Source organism: Magallana gigas, chromosome 1 (genome assembly GCF_963853765.1).
Source record: "Magallana gigas chromosome 1, xbMagGiga1.1, whole genome shotgun sequence".
Taxonomy (NCBI): domain Eukaryota; kingdom Metazoa; phylum Mollusca; class Bivalvia; order Ostreida; family Ostreidae; genus Magallana; species Magallana gigas.
Genome location: NC_088853.1, coordinates 25,244,045 through 25,263,949, shown reverse-complemented (window position 1 = coordinate 25,263,949; position 19,905 = coordinate 25,244,045). Strand labels below are relative to the sequence as shown.

Genomic DNA, 19,905 nt, shown 5'->3' with positions numbered 1-19,905 from the left:
GTTTGATTTTCGAAAACGAAAGTAGATTTTTGATTAATTTCAAAATACTCAATTATCAATTAAAATTCAGTAAAAGCTTACGAAATTCATCTCTAACATTTTGAAATACCAAAGGTGAAAGGTAGTGTAGACATTTTGTAGTTTATTTTCAAATTGACTTAATTATTTAAAAAAATGTTTAAATACATAAAGATGATGACTAGCTATATGTTTGATGACTGCATGTTACAATTTGTACCTTTTCTTTGTAATTGGTCATTTGTCATATTTAAGTTTATCAATTTAACATTTCATAGGTTCACATCCATACAACATTAAAAGTAGTAACTGAATTAACAATATATTGTATGCCAAGATGGTGACTTTTTTTCTCATCCTGAAAAACAGTGATACGTTTATAATTCCAACTTACAAAAGATCAGGTTTAAATAGCATAAGTCATAAGCTAACATACACTAAAGGAAAATACTTCTAATGGTTCAGCCATACCCTTTAAATTCAGCATTTTCATTTTAAAATACACAACATACTCATTATTAATGAACATCCAAACAGCAGTATTTTCCTTAACTTCAAACATAAAAATAAAACTATTGAAACAATTGGTTTGTAATCAGTAGAACTATTTAGTTAACGAGATTATTATTACGGGTACAAAATGTTTTGGCTTTTTTTTTAAAGAAATATCCACGACTTTAGAGTGAGGCAGCACAGGCAATGATGATTGAATAATTGTATGGAACGCCGGGACTGTCTTATATTATTACTTATTAGGTTAGTTACGGACTCACTACGGAAATATATGGAGTTGATCAATCTCATAGATAGCGAGGCGAAGACTATCAAGCGACATGTTTATTCACAAATATTCACAATTCAACGCAAAGCCATGTACAAGATGCCTAACATCTCGTTCAATTTAACTCATTTAAACTCTTCACAATTTTCAATCTCACCTTTCAAATACCCTTTAAAAACTTTGCTGCACCCATGTTTACTTACAATGTTTTGTTGCTATTCAATTTTAAATGTTCTCTCCCTTTCCTCTGCAGAGATTTGAGCAAATTTCGACGCTGCCATTTTGTTCAGCTCCATACAAAACAATGTGACGTCAATATTCCAAGGGCAACTACTCTAATTTTAAAGATTTTCAAAGGGCAATTACTCCAAATACTTTAAGAACTTACGGTTTATGTATTAAATACTATGAAATGTCCAAATGAGTAAGCAAAGCGTCGGCCAATGACGGCCATTTTGCCTAATATTATTTCTCACCGAACAAATATAGAGATATATGAGGCAATCACGTGCTATTTTTAAACCAATGAAATTGTAACATTTCAGTCCAAGGGAATAAAATGTCAAGATGAATGCACAGCATATAATACTGTGTCTACATCACAACGAAATGCAAAATCTACCGCACGGAATGCTGAAAGGACCGAACATAATATTTAATGTTCATCGTCATCATAATAACAGAAATACTACATATAATAATGAATATACTGTATGTAATGTGAGAAGTGCATAATATAATGTTGTGTTCACCGGATATAATGTTTTAAGCACCTCATATAATGTTGGAAGCACCTCATATAATGGTGGAAGCACCTCATATAATGATAGATGTACATAATATATTGAAATAACTACATCATATAATGAAAGACGTACTATATATAATGGAAAATGCACACGATATAATGTAAAAAAGCCTCATATAATGAATATACTACCAAATATAATGAGAACACTGCGTATAATGTTAAATCCTCATATAAGACAGTCCCGGCGTTCCATTTAAGTGGGCCTTTGTAATATTCATTTAAACTTCCTTATTCCTTTCATTCACATGCTAGAACGATCGTTAAAGCTTGTCTTATCGAAATGTATGCTTCTTTTTGGATTATTCTCTTTAGTTTACAGTGTCTTTCCTATTGTTACGGTAAAGTATTGATTTCCTAACTTTAAGATACTGGTAACGTGAAAAATGCTCGATTGTGTAGTCATTAAGTAGTTATTATAGAATAATATCTAACTACTTAGTTTATAACATGAAAATATATTAATTTTACTTGCACATTTTAGCTCACCTGAGCTGAAAGCTCAAGTGAGCTATTCTGATCGCATTTTGTCTGTCGCCCGCTGTCTGTCCGTCTGTCTGTAAACTTTTCACATTTTCAACATCTTCCCAAGAACCACTCGGCCAATTTCAACCAAACTTGGCACAAAGCATCCTTATTTTAATGGGATTCAAAGTTTTTGGAAAGGGAGATAATTAGGAACTATTGACAATTTTCGAGAAATTTTCAAAAATCTTCGTCTCACGAACAATAAGACCAGGAAAGCTGAAACTTGTGTGGAAGCATAACTCAAATAGTGTAGATTCAAAATTGAAAAAATTAAGACCCTTTGGGTTAGGGTGGGGCCACATTGGAGGGTCGACTTTATACATAGGAATGTATAGAGTTAAACTTTAAAAATCCTCTTCTCAGAAAGCAATCAGCCAGGATAGCTGAAACTTGTGTGGAAGCATCCTTGGGTAGTGTAAATTCAAGGTTGTAAAAAATCATGACTTCTGAGGGTAGGATGGGGCCACAACGGGGGTTTATTTCTTAGATAAGAATATATATAGTAAATCTTTAGAAATCTTCTCAGAAAGCAATCAGCCAGGAAAGCTGAAACTTGTGTTGAAGCATCCTGATATTGTATAGATTCAAACTTGTGAAAATCATGAACCCCAGGGGTAGGATGAAGCCACAATGGGGGTTCAATTTTCACATTTGAATATATAGAATTTTTTTTAAATAATCTTTTCAAAACCATTTTGCCAGGAAAGCTGAAACTTATATGGAAGCATTTTCAGGTAGTGTAGTTTCAAAGTTGTAACAAGTGAAAAGCTGTCAATGTGACAGCACACCGTGTTTTCCTTTATGTGAACTGTATCCATAATCCATGTCAACCCGAATTCAGTGAAATGGAGTACCCTATATACAACATTTTGCCAAAAAATGACTAAGTTCAAAAGCTAGTATTTTTTTCATAAATTATCGGAAATCAAAATCCTAGCAATATGCACACCTCCGATATATGTACAATTGATTTGCAAAAGAACAACTTCCTATCTTGAAAACTGTAGGAGGAGTTTTCCGTACAATGAGGGTACCCTATATGCAATATTTTGCCAAAAAATGACTAAGTTCAAAACCTGGTATTTTTTCGATAAATTATCAGAAATCAAAATCCTTGCAATATGCACACTTCTGATATATGTACAATTGATCTGCAAACGAACAATTGTCTATCATGAAAACTGTAGGAGGAGTTATCTGTACATTGAGGGTACCCTTTTGGCAGCCGCCCGCCCGCCATTTTCACCATTTTAATAACCGGATTTTTCCGTTGGAAAACCCGGTTAAAAATCATGACTCTTTGGGTTCAGTGGGGCCACAATGGGAGGGTGAATTTTTTATGGAATATATAGAGTAAATTTTCAAATATCTTCTTCTCAAGACCCATTTGGCAAGGAAAAGTGAAACTTATATGGTAACATCCTTAGGAAATTAAAGTTGTGAAAATCATGACCTTGGGGAGGGGGGGGGGGTAGGTTTGGGCCACAATGGGGGGGGGGACAAATTTTTTACACAGGAATATATAGAGTAAATCTTTAAAAAATCTTCTTCTCAGAAACCATTATGCCAGGAAACCTGAAACTTGTATTAAGCATTTTCAAGTAGTGAAAATTCAAAGTTTAAAAAAAACTAAACATTTGCCTAGAAAAGCTGGAACTTTAGTAAAAGCAACTTCAGATAGTGTAGATTCAAATTTGTTCAAATCAAAATCTTTAGGAATAGTGTAGGGCCACACTGGGGATTCAATTGTAAAAAGGAAAACATTTTAATTATTCAGGAAAACTGAAATGTTATTATATATGCTATTACTTATATGGAAGCATTTTTATATATTGCTGATTCTTTAAAATTGTTTAAACTTCGGCCCTTGGTAATTATTGGGCCTCACAAGAGGTTCCGAGTTTGATGTAGGTTTATACCCGGTATATAAACAATTGTTAAGGGCCTTTTTGAGAATTGCCATGCTGAATGTGTTATGACTATAAAATCATCCTGTTAGAAAAGGGACTTGATTATAACTATACGAATATCCAAGGGGAAACAGATTTCTTCGTATAGGATCTACATGTATTATACATTGTCCAGTTATTTTGTATTATGACTCCATGAAGCTGATTTTATCATGTCTTTTGTTGCTCAGGTGAGCGTTGTGATCCATGGGCCTCTTTTTAGATAAACTAATTTCTAATAAACTGGTAAAGGTCAACATATTTAGTTAATGATTGGAATTGGAATCTACTTAATATGAAGGTTTATATCAGACCTATTGAAGCCAACCAGGGGTATGTTTTTCAAATCATCTCGGTTTAAAAAAAAACCAGTATTTGCAAAAATCATAAAACGCTTTCATTTCCAAAAAACAACAACTCTATTTTGTTTTCCCAATAGAATGAAAAAAAATCCGCAGCCAGATAAAATAAGTTGAAAAGATCTCGCATGTATTTTTTAATGCTCATTTCAAGGATGCCGATCCTCATTCTTTTACAATTTCTTTGTTGAAGGCCGGTAAACTGTCGCGTAAGGAATTTTGTTTACATTAAAACGAAGTCAAGCGCAACCAATGCAAATATTATACGTCTCTGGACGAATAAGGAATTTAAAAAAAAAAAAAACATTGTTAAAGAATTCAAGCGACACGCCAACTGGTTTCCTGATGTGCTTTTTAATGTGACAAAGAAATTGGGCGCACAAGGTTGTAAGTTTGCAGTAAGTTTGAGACGAATCAATTAAGATTTAAATGTATATAACCTCGAAAGGCTATGTACAGGTTTGAACTAAAATTGATTACTCAAATTATATTATGTTGAGAGTTGAAGTACATGCCGATTCCGGTTATTAAAAAAACTCACAAGCTTTCAAAATGGCAATGAGGAGTAAACTGATGACTAGTTTTATTTGTAATTTTAATGCATATATATTTAAACTATGTTGTACATTTTAATAAAATAGTAATAAGAACGGAAATTAGTGTTCATGCGGCAAAACACCCCGAAAATTTTAATTAAAATATACCGGGATTCTATATTTCAAAAGAATGTAATATCAACATACATTTAAAAACATTAAATAACCAGTAGGATTTAAACCCTAAACACTGCATGTTTTTATACACTAATTCAAGGCGAAAACCGAGCCGTGCGAGGCTTAACAACATGCGGCATAAAGTAGTGTTTGAATTAACATTGTCATATATTAAGAATTTGTTTTTTATCATAAAACATATTTTTGAAAAAATTCATATTTAGTAATTTCTTGGTCATCTCTCCATTTTTTTAAGCGACACTTTTAAAGTTGAAATACGTCAGCTTTACAAGTTTCAAATTTGTCGAGAGAAGACTGAGAGACAACAAAACCATTTAAAAACTGTTGTTAATAAGTAGTATTTTGCATGAATTGCTTTGTGTTGCTTTATCCTGCCCCATATCATGAAATAAACCTTTTGCATTATAAACACTTATCTACCCAATTCACGCCCAACAGACGCCAAATAACGCTTATAATTCGATAAAATGTGCAAAATTAATCTATGAAATTTCCACTCTCCTCGTGCGCCCAGATTTCTCTTCGAATCTACATCTTAAACGCCCTCATTCTTTAAAATATCATGTTCTTTTAAAAAGCTACAATATTTTCCCGGAATGCTATTGATGATATATAATTGTAAAAAAAACAACAACAACAGGCGACAATTTAAATTATTCAAAGTATGATGGTCAATCTAAATCGGAAGATAACATACAATGAAAGATTGAGTATTTGCCATATGGTTTACCACTTAAAATACATATTTCTACTGATTCTTGATGAATTTCTTTAAAATGGAAAGACATTTCACGTCATATTGAAAAACACAACTTAAGCACTTGCTGATAAAAATAAACATGTATATCATCATTATGAAGCAACACTCAGGTTTTACATCAATTCGCCGGATGAAAATATGAAAAATGATAATAATGTTCGGACAGAAAGACTGACAAACAAACAAAAAAGCAATAAATGATGTAAAGAAATTGGTTACTGAATAAGAGAGTTACAATACACAAACACCACTTCAACAACATTATTAGCTGGTATATGAATGACTGATAGTCTGCAGATCTGAATGAGTATGACATTTTTTTAAAGTTTAGCAATAAACATAAAAATAATTTGGTATTGATTGCTTATCACATTTTAAAAATAAGTCTCTTTTTTTCATTGATTTAAGAAGTGGCCCTTTTAAATAACGAAATACAAGTCTCTGATGGTAAGATGTTAAGTGGTTCAATGCCATTTTAAATTGTAAGCAGAAAGGCACAAGAGACTAAAGATGGGTCTATCTATAAACTGTGCATGTTTAATCATGACGTCATGTTTTGAACGTTACCGTGAGCCCTGGTGGCAAAACAAGTTGTTTTTAAAAAGGAGTACCAACAATACCGTTTCATCAAATGGACTAAAACTTCGCATATCAATAACATAAGTGTTAATGCACAAGTTAATCTGTTAAGTAGGACTTTCATGAAAAATATATGATAGACAGCCACATTGTCTACGTATTTTTTGATTGACCCTGGTATTTAAATGACAAAAAAAAACCCTTTATAGTCAAAATAGTGAAAAGGTCCAACTCAATCACCTCAGGAATCTATTTTCCGGCAAATATGAAAAAAAAATTATTAATAAAGTGAAATCTACACTTTGTTGCAAAGTATTGCCAGTAGTGAACTCTCTTTGTACATGTTAAAAACTGGTATTGGTGAAATCAACCGGAATTTTCAAAACATGGCTAAGTATATGCAAGAAAGTAATCAATGAAGAGTTGAAAAATCGATAAAGCTTCAAAGAAAGTTGATACATGAAATATAAATTTCAAACATTGCCTCATTATCCAAGAGAAAAAGATAATTACTGAATTTGAAGTTTCTTTTAAGTAAAAACCTAATATATGTGATTTTTATAATAAGTTTCAATGAATCGTGAAAGAAATAAATTTATCAATATTTACTTTGTAACAGTTTGAAAAAGTTAAATATGTTTTTGGGTACAAAAAGAACTTGTTTATGTTCTTTTTTCCTTCGATCAACCGAACATTAATTATTTCCTGTTCTAATAAAAAAAACCACACATACTATAGGATAGACGTACATGTAGTTAACCATTTATTAAGCTACAAATGGCACACAAGTCCTTAGGAGGGCAGGTCAACTTCCATAATGAAATTAGTCCCAACGCTTATTTATCTCTAAATAAAACTAAATTTTATATTAATAAAAAAAAGTTAACTTGGTAACTTGTCAGTCGTGTGACTAACTAATCTCGAATGATTACTATGACCGATTTCTGGATTTAAATACCCAAGAACCGAGTACCCATAAATCACTACGACCTGCAGCTATATCATTTTCGAAGAAGCTTATAACGCGTGATCTGATTGGTTAACAAGCCGGGTGTAATTTTCCGTACACTTGCTGAAGCCGGATGTAAACAAAATGCGAAGTCCCAATGCAAGTCTTGTTTACATTTTTTTTCAAAATAATGTAACGATAAATGAAGTAAATGAATAATGATTTATCAAAATCCCTATTTCCCAATATTGTATCTATTGGTATAAATAAATGATTTTCAGCACAATTTCAAATATAATTTGGCTCTTTCTATCAAACTTCAAATTTCAATTGTGCAACAATATAATTTTAGAATTTGTATCACATAGGAAATGAATTCGTTATCCAGGTCCAACCAAAGGTGTACGGGGATGTATTCCATACATGTTTGGAATACAACCTTAGGTAAATCCCCGTACACCCTTCATTGGACCTGGATAACCAATGATACCAATCTGCCCTGCATAAAAATGTATGAAACTAAAAAGAAAACGCTAGTGCATGCATATTTATTCGCATATTTGGGATCAAATTGCCAGATTTCAAGTATATGGTATCTGCTCCATCGCTTACTCGCCCTACACTTTTCGCCATGACATTAATTATTCCAACTGCGTCCGTTGAATGTTATTTCCTTCAAAACTAAAATTGCGTCAAATTGTTTTATGATGCCCCCTTCGAAGAAGGGAGGGCATATTGCTTTGCTGCTGTCGGTCCGTCGGTCCACCAACAGTTTCCGTTCATTTTCTTTGCAAACGATGAACAAATTGAAAAGAAATTTGGTATACAGGTTTATCATGATAATATCTAGGTCAATTACGATATTGGGTACGATCGAGCAATTTTCGACAGAGTTATGGCCCTTCGACGTAGAAAAATTCCAATTATTTGCAGTGTTCGCTCATTTTCTTCACAGAGGATACACATATTGAAATGAAATTTAATATACAGGTTTATCATGATAATCTTTATAATATCTGGGTCACATTCGATATTGGGTACGATCGAGCAATTTTTGACAGAGTTATGGCCTTTGGGCGTAGAAAAATTAATATACAGGTTTATCATGATAATATCTAGGTTAGGTTCGATATTGGGTATGATCGAGCAATTTTCGACATTGCTCTTGGAAAATTCGAGTTATTTGCAGTTTTCGCTCATTTTCTTCGCATAGGGTGCACATATTGATATTTGGTATAAATAATATCTAGGTCAAGTTTGAATTTGGGTATGATAGAGCAATTTCCGACAGAGTTATGGCCCTTGAACTTAGAAAAATTCCAGTCATTTGCAGTTTACGTTCATTAGTCCCCTGCCGGTTTTACCGGAGGGGACTATAGCTTTCCTCTGCGTCCGTCAGTCCGTCCGTCCGTCTATCTGTCCCACTTCAGTTTCCACACTTTTTTTTATAATGTGTTTGAGGAATAATATGAAATTTGCTGAACAGCTTCAACATTTCTAACTACTGATTAAGATTACACGTTTGTTTGTCTGGTTGACATATTTTCGAAAAAAATGATTTTTTATGTTCCATTTTTAGCTCACCTGAGCCGTTCATGTGAGCTTTTCTGATCACAATTTGTCCGTTGTCTGTCGTCGTCGTCGTTGTTGTCGTCGTCGTCGATGTAAACTTTTCACATTTTCATCTTCTTCTTAAGAACCACTGGGCAAATTTCAATCAAATTTGGCTCAAAGCACCACTAGGTGAAGGGGATTCAAGTTTGTTCAAATGAAGTGTCACGCCCTCTTTAAAGGGGAGATAATTGAGAATTATTGAAAATTTGTTGGTATTTTTCAAAAATTTTCTTTTCAAAAACTGTTCGGCCTGAAAAGCTTAAACTTGTGTGGAGGCATCATCGATAGTGTAGATTCAAGTTTGTTCAAATCATGGTCCCTGGGGGTAGGGAGGGGCCACAAGAGGGGGATCAAGTTTTACAAAGGAATATATAGAGAACATCTTTAAAAATCTTCTTCTCAAAAACTATCAGGCCAGAAAAGCTTAAATTAAAATTAGAGCATCTTCAGGTAGTGTAGATTCAGGTTTGCTCAAATCATGGTCCCCGGGGGGAGGGTGGGGCAACAATTGGGGGATCAAGTTTTACATAGGAATATATAGAGAACATCTTTAAAAATCTTCTCAAAAACTATTAGGCCAGAAAAGCTCAAATTAAAATGGAAGCAGCCTCAGGAAGTGTAGATTCAGGTTTGTTCAAATCATGGTCCCCAGGGGTAGGGTGGGGCCACAATTGGGGGATCAAGTTTACATTGGAATATATAGAGAAAATCTTTAAAAATACTCTTCTCAAAAACAATTAGGCCAGAAAAGCTCAAACTTGGGTGGAGGCATCCTCAGGTAGTGTAGATTCAAGTTTGTTCAAATCATGGTTCCCGGGGGTAGGGAGGTGCCACAAGAGGGGGATCAAGTTTTACATAAGAATATATAGAGAAAATCTTTAAAAATATTCTTCTCAAAAACTATAAGGCCAGGAAAGCTCAAATTTGATTGGAAGCATCCTCAGATAGAGTAGATTCAAGTTTGTTCAAATCATGGTCCCCGGGGGGAGGGTGTGGCCACAATAGTGGGATCATGTTTTACATATGAATATATAGAGAAAATCTTTAAAAATCTTCTCAAAAACTATTCGGCCAGAAAAGCTGAAATCAAAATGGAAGCATCCTCAGGTAGTGTAGATTCAAGTTTGTTCAAATCATGGTCCCCAGGGTTAGGGAGGGGCCACACGAAGGGGATCAAGTTTTACATAGGAATATATAGAGAAAATCTTTAAAAATCTTCTTCTCAAAACCTATTAGGCCAGGAAAGCTCAAATTTGATTGGAAGCATCCTCAGATAGAGTAAATACAAGTTTGTTCAAATCATGGTCCCCGGGGGTAGGGTTGGGCCACAATAGTGGGATCATGTTTTACATATGAATATATAGAGAAAATCTTTAAAAATCTTCTCAAAAACTATACGGCCAGAAAAGCTGAAATCAAAATGCAAGCATCTTCAGGTAGTGTAGATTCAAGTTTGTTCAAATCATGATCCCCGGGGGTAGGGTGGGGCCACAATTGGGGGATCAAGTTTTACATAGGAATATATAGAGAAAATCTTTAAAAATCTTCTTCTCAAAAAATATTAGGCCAGAAAAGCTCAAATTAAAATGAAAGCATCCTCAGGTAGTGTAGATTCAGGTTTGTTCAAATCATAGTCCCCGGGGTTAGGGTGGGGCCACAATTGGGGTATCAATTTTTACATAGGAATATATAGAGAAAATTTTTAAAAATCTTCTTCTCAAAAAGTTTTAGGCCAGGAAAGCTCAAATTTGAGTGGAAGCATTTTTAAGAATATTCTGGGAAAGTTTTCGGTCCAAAACTCAGTACTTAGTGTGAAAGCACGGGTTATGCAGATTTATGTTTGATGAAACCATGATTCCCTAGAGAAAAGTGGGGCCACGAAATTGGAGGGGGGGGGGGGGTATATAGGAATAGAGAAAAATCTTCTTATAGTTACAACAACAAAAGGGGCTTGGTATTAACCAAAAGAGGTGGATAAAATTGGCAGATTTTCAATTTTTTAATAGACAGGGTTTTTTTGTATTATTACAATCGGGTTCGTTACCGGGTTGGTCTGTTGATTCGGGGTACAGAAGACTAAAAAATGATATTATGCATAACAGTGTATTGTTTTCATAAATATCTACCAGCAAATACTTAATGGACTTGGCGAAATTACAAGAGATAAAATAAAGAGTATTAGTTTACCCATTTTTTATTTCGATATCAAGTTTGTAGTTTGAATTTCCTCTGTTCTTTTATCTCTGATTAAAGCATAACATTTTCTTTATAATATTTTTTAAAATAAATGTATGCTTCAAAGCTTGCATACAATAATACAAACCGGTAAGGGACGTGTATTGCTTATGCAATACTCTCAGAATGCTTGTTTTCTTTGTGGATGTTTCCAAGGGAGGGGGGCATAAGTGTTTCACAAACACCTCTTTTTATTATTTTTATTAACTTTTTTGTATTAAATACAGATGTTCGATCCAAGGTATTTGGCGGCGATGCATGATGAACTAGTCCCACACCTTTTGCCATTACGTTAATTAGTCAACCCGCGCTCTTGGTTATCCTGTTCTAGAAAGTTCTATCCTATTCTCCTATTTTAGTAAGTTCAACGGAGCGAGTGCTAACCAAAATTCCAATTATCACAACACAAATTTTAGCAAGCGCTTCCTCTGTTGAACATGCCTCAGAGGACGTTGTTGCAAGCGTTTTATACATCAACTCTAAAATTGCGCATTGAAGAAACAAATTGCTATAATAGTTATTAAACGTTTGCCAAATTTTGATTTATATGTGTAGTCAAAATTCCCAGTAAATATACTTAGTCTGTACGTATTCATTCAATATCATTACATTACAAGGAGATATTTTGTTGCAAACTCCAATTGACTTTGATGTGCCAAAGCATATACACCACCATACTCTCATTCTCCTATTTCGGTGTTGTATAGACAATGAAAGTGGATTCTGATTTAATTTTAGAATAACTGCTTATCAAGTTAAATTCCATTGTATACGACAATCATCATATCACACATGTTGAAATACAAAAAAGTGTAAGCAGTTACTTTGGTGTTGACATTTTAAGTTTATTTGCGAACGGTCTTAATTTATGAGTATAGATTAATTTCAAAGGTTTATTGTGATGTATTAACTTTAAAAGAACAATTAATTTACTTTAATACGGCTTGATATACAGTCTACGATATTTGAATGAATAAATTTTATTCACAAAATAGATATTTTGACAGGATAATAAATTGTGTATATATATATATATATATATATATATATATATATATATATATATATATATATATATATATATATATATATATATATACAATATTGAATTGATTGATTTCAATCTGTCCAAATAATGGTTTTACTGTATTCGATATCCTGAATGGCAACATATTTATCTCCTTTTGACTCTTTGTAAGTAGAATGTGCACAATCTGTTTTTTTTTTTACAATTGTTATTCCTACGAAATTATAATAGTTCCCCAAAGAACTAATACCGTAAGGTTTTAGATAATTTGGTTTCATTTTCTCAATCTTTATATTGTTAAAGTCCTTTACAAGCATTATATTATGAAGGTTAGAGAGCACGGTCAGACCTTTTCATTTTAAATATTACATATCTTGCATATTCTCATTTAAGCTGTTGAATTTGCATCTATATATAGTCTTTGGGCTAATTTTTACCTCATATTTTCATTAATGAGTAAACTGTTTGTAATTATAATGTTTGTTCTTTTAACATTGCATTTATTGCAGAAAACCTCAGCAGAAAACATACAACAAAAGTATCTCAAAGTTCGACCTACTTAGACCATTATGCAACAAGAGCAAATGATGGGATTACCGCCACTACTGATGCATATTGTGCCCATACTACTCTAACCAAATCATCAGCATGGTTCCAGGTTGACCTGGGACAACTCTACAACATATGGAATATAAAAATATATTACAGAAAAGAAGGTATCCCCTTTATGTCAATTGAATCGAACAACATCACATTGTTAACCGATTCAAATTCTGTTATTTGATTTTAAAAACATAAACTTTTATTGAATGTGCAAACAAATGTTTTCAGCTGCTAGACTTTGACAAACTTAAGTACATTGTAAACGCATTTCTTTTTTATTTCACCTCGTGAATATGTGTTTTTACCTTGTGAATATGTATGCAATAGATTTAATTTTTTAAGAAGGGTCTCGGATGTATTTCAAAACATCAGTCAAAAACAAAGTAGATGTATACCTAGAACAGGTTAGGATCGTATGACCATTCCATAGAGTGACATCATATTATGTAGATAAAGTATAAAAGCATAAACATGAATTTTATATTACTAACTGGAAGATGTACTACCATTATGTATACATACAGTCAATACTAATAAAGCTAGAGTTAAAATCTTACAATTAAATCACAACCCTATGAAATGTCAAACGTTTTCAGTCTTACTTGTAGACAGTTTGTCTATATACATAATTGATACATGTAAAGAAAGTAACAATTACATATATTAACCCCCTAAATGTTATGAACTAGCACCTCGAATTACATATCTAGAGTATTTACTTACTGGTTTGACTAGAGTATTTCAGTATTTCCTAGGAGAGTATCGACAACCTCTCACTGAAAATCACTTTGAATAACCCGATCATAAACAATGTAGCCGGAACATTGATTTACTTTCTAAACCATAGAATCCGTCTTAAGATAACTATAGACAAACGCAGATTCCGGAATACCACGTGTGTAACTAATATGTTATTTCAAATGTAAAGTATTAATTTTTTTTATCGCTTTTCATATGGAATATTGCTTTAAAAGTGACCGCGTGTATAATTTACTTTGACAACATATACATGTAAATCCGTCACAATGAGCCAAAGGAAATATCGACAAAAAACATAAATGATTCACAATTGTGCACTTGACTACAAATACACCACCACTGCAGTACAAATTGCAAACGAATGGGCGATTTTACATATTGATATATATATATATATATATATATATATATATATATATATATATATATATATATATATATATATATCACTTACTCGAATGTTAGATGTCACATAGTTATTTTTAATTGATGATATTGTCATTTTTAAGTTCTGACTTTCCATGTTTGAATATATGAAATAATGATTAGGTGCCCTTAAATAGTCACCTTTCATGCATTATTATAACAAGTATTCCTTTTCAAGGAATGATCGGCATTAAATAGCATTGGTCAGCTCTGTTTATATTATATACGCTACATGCAGTAAATTAAATATAGCACTGTTTTTATTGATTTCTGAAATGGCAAGGCATGAATGAGCTTTACTTTAAGTAGGCAAATTATACTTCCGACTAATATTCTTACGCATATGTGCAAAAAAGTGATTTGAATTACTATGTATGTAACTATATGTTTTATTTTCGGGGTAAACGGATAATATTACCGTTTTAGTAATCTACGTCTAATTAAAGATTTGAATAAGGTTGTCATTGCATAGACATTAAAATAGTGCAAGGCGCAATGCGTGCGCAAATACTTAAATTTGCCGAATGCCTCATATGGACACAACTGTGGTCGGCCGAAGCCGATCACAAAAAAAAAAAATTACGAAACAGCATATATTATATTTTAAATGTTTTAACATTTTGTCACGGGTTATTGATTTCAATCCTTATCGTCTTATTTTATCCAGTATTTTTCTGTGCATGCGTAGCATGATTGGCACTTTTTAAATGACTTTGTGGTCGCACCGACCAGAAAGTACGGGAGATGTCAACTAAGACATCATACAAAACAACAAGTCGTCGAAAATTCTCCAAATAAAAGCAATTCCCAATAGTTATGGGTACGAACACAATAAACTACATTAAAAATTCTTATGCGAGCAACTTTGTAGTCAAACAAGTCCAATTAACAACGATCATAAATTTAAACAACTAACTAATCGCGGTGCACTTGTCGATGTGACGTCATACTGTAAATTTTGACGCATATTTTGTGTAGAGAGAGGCGGATCAATCAATATTCGAACATAAAAAATTATAACAATTTGAAAGCTCTGAGCGAAATTCAACAAAACCGGAAGTGTTTATGACGCTTGACAAAGGGCAAGGTCTCGGATCGCAATCTGAGGTCAAGGTCAATAAATTGTTCTTAACAATTTTAAAACTAAGTGAAAATCAATCACCCTGACTACAAGACAAATGAACGTGCTTATTTCATACTGTATAGTAAATGCATTATAAAATGTGAACACTTAGAATTTTTGTTGAGTATACATTTTTTGTTTAAGTAGTTTTTTTAAGGTGGAAGTGGTCTTCTTCGTAAATTTTTACCAACTGACATATATTTTCTGTGTCATCTTGACGTGAAATAAACTCCAATACAATATCTATGACTTGGCAAATATAATTGTACTACATGTATCTCCGTATCTTAACTCACACATTAGTGAAATTTGCACGATTTCACTAATCAGCTGTAATTAGATTTTTTCCTTGCATTGTTAAGGAGAGAAAATAAGTTGGTTTTAGCTGTATCATTCAAATATTCTTTATATTTTTTAAATAGGTGATGAATTGTCATCTTGGAAGCAATATCGGTTCAGACAATTTTACCTAGACGTATCAAACTCATCAGCAATGCAGACAACAACGTTACAGAGGACTCGCTGTTACACTGACAATACGACTGCCCCAGCATTACCTCCAAACATAATAGACATACCATGTAAACACACAGCTAGATACGTCATTGTGGAGACAGCGTACGACGCACCTGAAGATGACAAATATGGTGTACATGGGGCAATCCTTGAAATCTGTGAAATAGAAATATATGGTATTCAAATGCAAAAAATAATAATAACACCTGTAAATAATCTGAAACAAAACACGATAGGCAGAAATGTATCGTTGATATTTAAATCCAAAAATGCTCTGCATTTCATATATCATACATATCAAATCTCATCATATCACACACATGCAAACGTGCACGCATGCATTCACATACACATATACGCGTATACTATTAAACATATAGTAAAGGTAGTTAACGTCACCGTTTCTTTTCAACATCGAATTTCAAGTCATTTCATGAAATAAACTAAATGACGGACCAATATATTTTTGAAGAAAATCAATCCTTTATAATATTCAATTTTGTTTAAATACTGCAAACAGAGAAATTGATTACCTTACATCAAAGCTATGTTGTATGTGATGTTAAGTGAATATGAATCGTCGTCTTATTATGAGAAGGTGTAATTATAATGCCATGGGAATATCAACAAGTTTATTATATGCTGAACAACTATACATGTTTTTTTGCGTGTTTTTGTTTGTTTTTTTTTTAAAGCGGAAGGTTAAGTACAATAAGACGACTCTCAAAACATTTTCATTGAATGGATTATGCTTTAAATATTAAATATTTTTAGGATGTGGTACCAATTGCAAAGAAAATGTATGCAATGGCTCTGCATATTGCGTCAGTGGGTGTGTAGACAGATACTGGGGACCTGCTTGTGATTCGCAATGTCCTGCAAATTGTGAAGAACCAACATGTACTAGAACTATGGGATACTGTGTCAGTTGTAAATCTGGTTATTTAGGAGGTGCTTGTACGTTGAAGTGCCCTATGTATTGTATCGAAGGTGTCTGTGACAAAAGTAATGGCAGCTGTATGAAAGGATGTACGACAGGACAGTATGGAGACACGTGTAATAACACATGTAGTTTTGGGTGTGTAGGAGAGACATGTGACCAACATAGTCGAACCTGTAATGCTGGATGCAAACAAAACTGGACAGGGCGTCTATGTGACGGTAAGGTTTACAATAATAAAGAAACCCAAACAAGTATGCTTCATTTTGTGATAATTCATTAAAACGACAACAAGATGGTTCACAATTCAAATTTTATCCGTTCCACTTATTATATATTTTTTTTTCTAATTAACAGGATGCGATTCAAATCATTATGGACTTTCTTGTTCTTTTATTTGCAACTCTGACTGTGTGAATGATACATGTAATGGCACTAATGGTTTCTGTACTTTGGGATGTAAGACGGGGTTCTATGGAAACAAGTGTGACAGACAATGTACTTGTTGTCCGTCAGGTTGTGACAGATTTACAGGACGATGTAATGGAGACTGTCAAAACGGTAACTTCACTTATTAAGTGACAAGGCGTTGTAAAGAGAGAGATGTATGAAAGACAGTAACTGTTGTGTTTGCAATAGCTGCAAGAATAAAATGTATATAGACGCATAAGATAAGACATGTTGTAGTTGCCCTTTATGGTAATTAACTTGCTGTAATGGCACATTAAGCGTGACCATTTTTGAAAGATATTTTGTCTCCAAATTAATAACGATGTTCTATTTTTATTATTGTAAAATTGAAAAAAAAAATGTCCTAATATTTTTTTTCATACTTTGTTGTAATGACTATCATATCAAATCTACCAAATTTGTTTTCATCCAGAACATGTCCTGTGATTTTTAATATAATTTTCACCATACGATTAGGTTTTTATTATATTTACAGTTAAACAGTCACAGGTACCTAGCACAGAAAATAGTTCCAGTCTATACGTAGTAATTGCAGTTCTTTGCATCAGTCTAGTCGTCAACATATGCACAATAACCTGGTATGTATATACAACTCCTACGATTTACATCTTGTACTGGTATCAAATCTATCAATAAAATATCAAACCAAAATTAAATCGCCGAACATCCAATGTTCAACAATAAAAATGTACAATAAAAAGTAATCATTTCTAATATCTGCATCTAAAACATCAAGTCCACGTTCAGATAATGTTGTCAATACAGACATTCCCGATTAATTATAAAACTTGATTGTTTATCATACAGGATTTTAAGAAACAATGTATTCAAGAGACGAAATGAATTACAAAAGAATACGAAGAATAAAAGTAATTCTGATTTTGTTTCAACCCCCGGGATATATGATACAGCGGTGGACTATGACAAATACCAGGAATTGGGTCAACTCAGTGGACCTTCTCACTACGATCAGCTCAAAGGACCGACGACTAATTGATGGACATCCAAATAGCAATCAGAATGATACTGTGACTAATTAACGTAAAAATACAGCAATATATTTTGTTTTTGATTTTCATTGAAAACTTGTTACAATATATAATACAAGTATATCGATTGTAAACCTTATGACTTCAATAACACGAATCTGTTGATTCAGACCAAAGTTTTATTCACACTGAAAATGATTGAAAGTTAATACATAACATTTTGCAAGATATACATGCTTTTGTATATATATATATTTCAGTTAATTCATATCTGTTTGAATTTTCAGTTCATAAAAGTAATACAAAAAAATAATTGACATTTACAAGTTCTGGCGAATAACGATGGACCAAAAAAGCTTACACTAATAGATATAACAACTTATGCAAGGTGCAAGTTGTAATACAACACAAAAAGAAGGACATCAATTTCACTTCCATTCCCCTGATCTATAATACAGCGGAAGACAACGCGGGACACCAAGAATTAGGTCAACTTAGTGGACCTTATCTATACCATCAACTTTATATGATACATGTAAAACTTAACTAATGGACACCTTATGATTATCAGGATGATCTTTTGTTAAAACATGTTTTGATACGGTGGCTTTTTATGCCTGTCTAATGCCTCCATGCTGGGTTATGATCATAAAACTTTTATGACTTTACCCATTGTATTTATTCAACGTTTAGATTAATCATACAATCAGTAGACATTCTTTCTTCGCAGAATCAATTCTATGTTGCTCCAACTTTTTTATGATGTTATCCATATTATACGTATCGTTTAACATGAATTTTGAAAAAAAAAATTATCGAATAAGTTTTGAAATGATGAGTAGAGTCTGTTCAGACCATCTTGAATATCACAGTTCTCGTTCGTATATCTGCAATAAACATATACTGTCATATGTATATTTTAGTATACTGAGAGAAAAAAAAACCGGAGAAGTCCGCAGACAATTGGGTATTATTAATGGTCTAACAATTAGCATAAAAAACGTTAGCATACTACATAATATTATAACAAAAAAGTTGACAAAAAAAAATCGTGTTCCTTAATGTGCCTTTTTAAGGGATACAATATATTGCGGTTGTAAGATGCTTTATAATAAAGTACAGTACCCATCCGTGTTAGTTACTTGTATTATATCGTCTAACAGATTAAAATTATGTCATATATGTTTATATAAATACTCTTTCGATATTATTTTCTAAATATTATATTTGTCGCTAATCTAAAGGTATATTAACCTTTACAGTACAGTAAAACTTGGTTATAGCGAAGTCCTAGAGACCAAAGGATTTACTTCGTTATATCCGCAATTTGTAATATCCGAATTCCTGATAATAACTATAGTAAATTCATTATATACATGGGTTTTTTTTGTCACCAGACTACATTTTTTGCTCATTGAAGCTTATAATGAAAATTCATTATTGCGATACTTTTAATAATCAGATTGTGAATTGAAGAATTTATGTGAAAATAAATTCAGCAAATCTATTATGTTAAATGGTAGTGCAGACTTTTTATACTGTAAAGAAATCTGTTATAAACGTGTTAAATTTCGTTATTATTCACCTCTACGGGACTCAAAATCAGTTTGCTATATGCGTAAACTCGTTATATCCGAATTTGTTATAACCGCACCGTTTTCTTCTTACTAAACAAGTTCTACTGTATAAGAATACCTCGGCAATAATACAAGAATAACACAAGGTAGCACTTACCTT

At 32.7% G+C, this 19,905-nt stretch overlaps 1 protein-coding gene across 1 annotated transcript; it reads left to right on the top strand.

Moving 5' to 3' along the window:
* The first annotated feature begins 1,833 nt into the window (after positions 1-1,833).
* On the top strand, positions 1,834-19,241 carry LOC136276604 (uncharacterized). Its single transcript, XM_066089019.1, has 7 exons — positions 1,834-1,948; positions 12,851-13,057; positions 15,675-15,944; positions 16,543-16,929; positions 17,066-17,269; positions 17,655-17,757; positions 17,987-19,241. Exons 1-7 carry the CDS (start codon positions 1,891-1,893, stop codon positions 18,174-18,176), a joined length of 1,419 nt encoding a protein of 472 aa, XP_065945091.1. The 5' UTR covers positions 1,834-1,890; the 3' UTR covers positions 18,177-19,241.
* Positions 19,242-19,905: the final 664 nt, after the last annotated feature.

Excerpts from the sequence above, each read along its gene's own strand:
- LOC136276604 (XM_066089019.1), top strand. The coding sequence starts at position 1,891 with ATGTATGCTTCTTTTTGGATTATTCTCTTTAGTTTACAGTGTCTTTCC. Across the intron at positions 1,949-12,850 it reads GTGTCTTTCCTATTGTTACG|AAAACCTCAGCAGAAAACAT; the intron begins GTAAAGTATTGA and ends CATTTATTGCAG. Across the intron at positions 17,270-17,654 it reads TAATGGAGACTGTCAAAACG|TTAAACAGTCACAGGTACCT; the intron begins GTAACTTCACTT and ends TTATATTTACAG.